Source organism: Limulus polyphemus, unplaced genomic scaffold (assembly GCF_000517525.1).
Source record: "Limulus polyphemus unplaced genomic scaffold, Limulus_polyphemus-2.1.2 Scaffold102, whole genome shotgun sequence".
Taxonomy (NCBI): Eukaryota; Metazoa; Arthropoda; class Merostomata; order Xiphosura; family Limulidae; genus Limulus; species Limulus polyphemus.
The window spans coordinates 741,585-746,158 of record NW_013665712.1 but is presented as its reverse complement, the minus strand read 5'-3'; the positions used below and the strand labels follow the sequence as shown (position 1 = coordinate 746,158).

At 32.6% G+C, this 4,574-nt stretch overlaps 1 protein-coding gene across 1 annotated transcript in view; it reads right to left on the bottom strand.

The window, feature by feature from the left end:
- LOC106470181 (hemocytin-like) overlaps positions 1-4,574 on the bottom strand; it is a 124,114-nt gene that overhangs the window by 53,661 nt on the left and 65,879 nt on the right. Inside the window, exons 36-37 of the mRNA XM_022399604.1 lie at positions 1,635-1,789; positions 1,116-1,262 (exon numbers count right to left, since the gene is read on the bottom strand). Coding sequence (XP_022255312.1) covers positions 1,116-1,262; positions 1,635-1,789 — 302 coding nt within the window. The remainder of the gene's footprint in view (positions 1-1,115; positions 1,263-1,634; positions 1,790-4,574) is intronic.

Genomic DNA, 4,574 nt, shown 5'->3' with positions numbered 1-4,574 from the left:
CTACTATATATATATATATATATATATATGTATGTATGGGTTATTCATAAGTAAAAAGCTAATATAAACCACAAGAATAAAATCAACTTATCTTTGCATGATAGAGTGACCTATACCTTTCTGTACCAGTATACTTAGAAGTATTTAAACCAAATACAACATTTTTTACCATTTCTGTTATTTATTATTTCAATACTAAATATTAAAAATGATGAATTTAATATTGACAAAAGAACTTTTCAATAACTTTTTATGAACTAAATCCTTTGGTAGAATCTTTGCCATTATCTACATATTTTGTAATGCATAAGTACTTAATTCAAACTTGTAGGTCTATAATAAAATGCAATCACTATTTTTTCAGTTTTTAAAAGATAGGTTTACTTAAGTAATGCTGAATATTTTTTCCTTACACTCTGTAATTCCAAGTGAACACTAATATCTAATTGGAGCTGTACAAACCATAAAAAAATTCCAAAGAAAAGTTTGTAAACAAAACAATAAATGTAACTATGTCATCATTACTTCTTGAGTAGTAATTAATCACTGTCACACAGTTTTAATTGGCATCAAATATAGAATCACAAGTAGTTAAAAAAACATATATTGCCTTAACCCTTTGGATGCTATAATTAGATTTATTTGACTTGACATTTATAGTCATTTAGTGCGACAAGTGGATTTATCCCATGATGTCATAAAAACTTTTTCTCATAGTGCGACAATCAGGATACTCACATGTCCTTGAATTTCCTGTTTTAGTATTGTGCATGCATACATCACCATGCAAAACACAACTACGATATTGAAAAAGTACTAAAAACAAGATCAAATTCTAAATTTCATGTTTTAGTAGATAATTGACACTTTTTGAGAACCCACCCAAAATTCAGTTATGTACTCGAAGGGTTAAGGTATATATATATTAAAATTCCTGTGTTTTCAAGCTCTATTTTGACATAATTATAATGGGCCAGGAATACAGTATTTAGCACTTAATATGTTCAGTCAATCATATAAAAATATACTATAATCATACATTTATAATTCAGTATTCACATTCATATCTGAATAGATGCAGCATTGTTGCTATTAACAAATGGTACGGTACCCACCTTGTTTTCTCCAGTCATATCAGTAATGGTATTCCATGTCTTCCCATTATTACTGTACTGAACCATGAAGGATGTCACCCACTGGGGCACTCCATCACGACCTTGTGTTATGACTGCTGTAACATTACGTGGCTCCAAGAAATCAACCTGTGAACAATTATAAAAAAGTATAAAGTATTTAGACAAAACAAAAAATAATAGTTCTTTAACTAAAAAACAAACAAAAAAGTAGGATTCAGATAAAACCAGGTAAAGACATGGTAAAAATTCTGGAAATCGGTATGTTTTATACTGAAAACTAACCACAAAACTACAAGATTTAGAACATGTTAATTATATAAAAATAGCAAGCATAAACTATTTCTTAAAGATACTAAACTTAGATACAGTTTACAAGAGTAGCAGAAATGAAAACTACACAACATAAACCTAAAATGTTCTTAAATCATAACAAATTGAAAGTTAATCAATTATTAAACTCATTTGAATAATCCAGCTGACAAATTAATCATATAGCACCTGTAAGTACTGTTTATCATCAGATACAGCTGCCATCCAAGATTCACCCCCAAGTCTGGCATTTTCTGGTTTGTGTTTTGTATCATGACTGGATGAAGCAGTGATTTGAGAATCAGCTAACATTCCATCTTCTAGGCCCATTGGATCCAAGCAGACTATGAGGAATTATAACAAATCTAGTAATTCATTCCCATCAAATTCTTGATGTAGATTATATGTAAATAATTTAACTTAGTGAAATGTACTTTAAACGACTGAAAAATACAATACAACTTGAGTAGAAACATAGAGAGAGCTCCAGAAACACTGTAATAACTGGTGTTGATGATGTAAACAATTTATGAAATAGTAGACTCAACATTTTTTTAAACTCCATGTATCAATTATAAATTCTTGGTAATGTTTTAGTTACTCATCCCTTACAGTACTCTTTTCAGCTGTTCAACATCCTTAATGTCGACTGAAACTGTAGCTTTAAATAGATGAATTGCATATGCATGATAAGTATCAAACATGTCAACAACATAAAACAAGGTCTTAAATGTGTGGTATTTAACTAAAGAAAGAAGGAATTTATTAAGATTGCTTGAACTGATGGAAAGATTTTCTCTCCTAACTAATATATTTACATCCACACTTTAAACAGGTCTGCTTACCATGCAAATCAAATTTAAAACTTTATGTTTGTTTGTTTATGGCATTGATACTAAGGCTATCTGCTGCTATCTCTAATTTTGAACTGACAAGCAGAGTAAAAGCAACTTTCCAACATCATCCACCATCAACTCTTGGGTTACCCTTTATTAATCATTAAATAGTAAGATTGACCATCACATTATGACACCCACAGTATCGAGAGGATGGACATGTTTGACTCCAAGTTTCAGTCGTGAAACCTTCATATTGTGAGCCAAGTGCCCTAGCCACTAAGCTATGCCAGGCTATTCTTAGAAAGGGAAAGTTATTATAAAATGCTTATTTGACTATACTATTTATATAGCTTATAATGAAAATAACTTTGAAGGATTGGAAAAATTTTCTCTCCCAAATGCAAATATGCACATATTTACATCTTACACAACTCTGAAATCAAGAGCAGAAAAACAACTATCATAAAGACAGTTAAAATTGTCAAAATACACATTGTAATATAATACATACCTTATGCTCAATGAACAGTTCTCATTACAAAGGGAAAAAAATGTACCTCACCAAATTTTCATTATTCTACTAGCATTTCTTATATGTTTGGTTATTGACATCAGATAATATTTCTATTCTTTCCTGAAAGAATATTGTTCTAAAGTATACATGCACATTACATTGAGTATATAAGGTGGAAATTATAGTCCATGTCACCATAACTGGTTATACTCTATCTGATAACTGTGCATCTTGATATTAACTCTAAAGCACAGTTTCCATTGCAGATTGCTTTGGTACAAGGCAGTCACATCCAAAGTAAATCACTCCTCCCCACTTTCTTTCATAAGTTATCTAGTGTATGAAGACGACAATTTCCTGGCACCTGGTTCAATAGTCCAATTGCACAGAAATCCATAAGCACTGTTTCCAGTGGCTTGAAAGGTATATCTTTGTGTATAGGATAGCATGAATACACATTTGATTTTTCAGTTCCTTGATGTATGCACTGGCTGAATGGGAGGTATGACTGGAAATCTTATCTTGGTGGATCCATACCCTGCTGGCCTCATTTCCATACAAAGACAGTATTTCTAGGTGGTACAAAGGGTACAGATCATTGGTGTGATAGCAAACAGTACACTCTGACCTTTGTAAGTTGCCCCTGGTGCAGTATCCAGTGAAGATCTAGAATTCCTTCAAAAAAGTTTCACAACTTGCTATGTACCACTTTTGGATATTTTTTTTTTCACCCACTGACCAGCAGAAAAGGCATAAGATTTGTTAAAGTATGCATATTCTTTGTTAAATGTCACCACATATTGCCATTTTTCCCTGGCTATGTACCATTTACGCAGTTTTTACAGTTGGTGTTCCTTTCCTGGCTATGTCGTGGATGCAACTTGTTTGTTTGTTTGTTATGGATTTCGCACAAAGCTACACGAGGGCTATCTGTGCTAGCCATCCCTAATTTAGCAGTGTAAGACTAGAGGGAAGGCAGCTAGTCATCACCACCCACTGCCAACACTTGGGCTACTCTTTTACCAACGAATAGTGGGATTGACCGTCACATTATAACGCACCCACGGCTGAAAGGGCGAGCATGTTTGGTGGGACAGGGATTCGAACCCGCGACCCGTAGATTGCGAGTCGAGCGCCCTAACCACCTGGCCATGCCGGGCCGGATGCAACTTCTGTTGTTTTTGGATGGTCTTGGTATCCTGTGTTGATCCATATTCCTTTGTTTTCCAACAACATTAAGTACAATGGATATTCCTGTCTTGAAAGTTGTAAATCTCCAGCCTAAATACATCATTATGACCTGAATCTATGAATAGAACCTAACTCAATGCAAGTATACTGTACAAAGGTGAGCCAAAACTATATTTTTAAAATAACAATAGCATTAATTAGAAATATCTTATTGTATTAACAAAATATTTAAAAAATATGTAATAGGACTAATTGTCTTTGTAGTGCCTGAAGTCATACTGTTAATGGTTGTATAATATATTTAAAAAATATTTTCAAAAAATGTAATAGGACTAATTGTCTTTGTAGTCCCTGAAGTTGTATTGTTAATGGTTGTACTTTGCCTTTACCTTTCATTTAATATTGATTCATATCCAAATTATCATGTTTCCACAAAGAGACTTACTGCTTTTCTATTGTTTCTTCTTCCAAACAAACAGTTTTCATTCCTTCATTTCTCAGCAGATTAATATGAAACTTGGTAGGGTTATACCTTGGTGTAATATGCCCAGAGGCATTTTTTATTTTTATTATTTAGTACTTTAA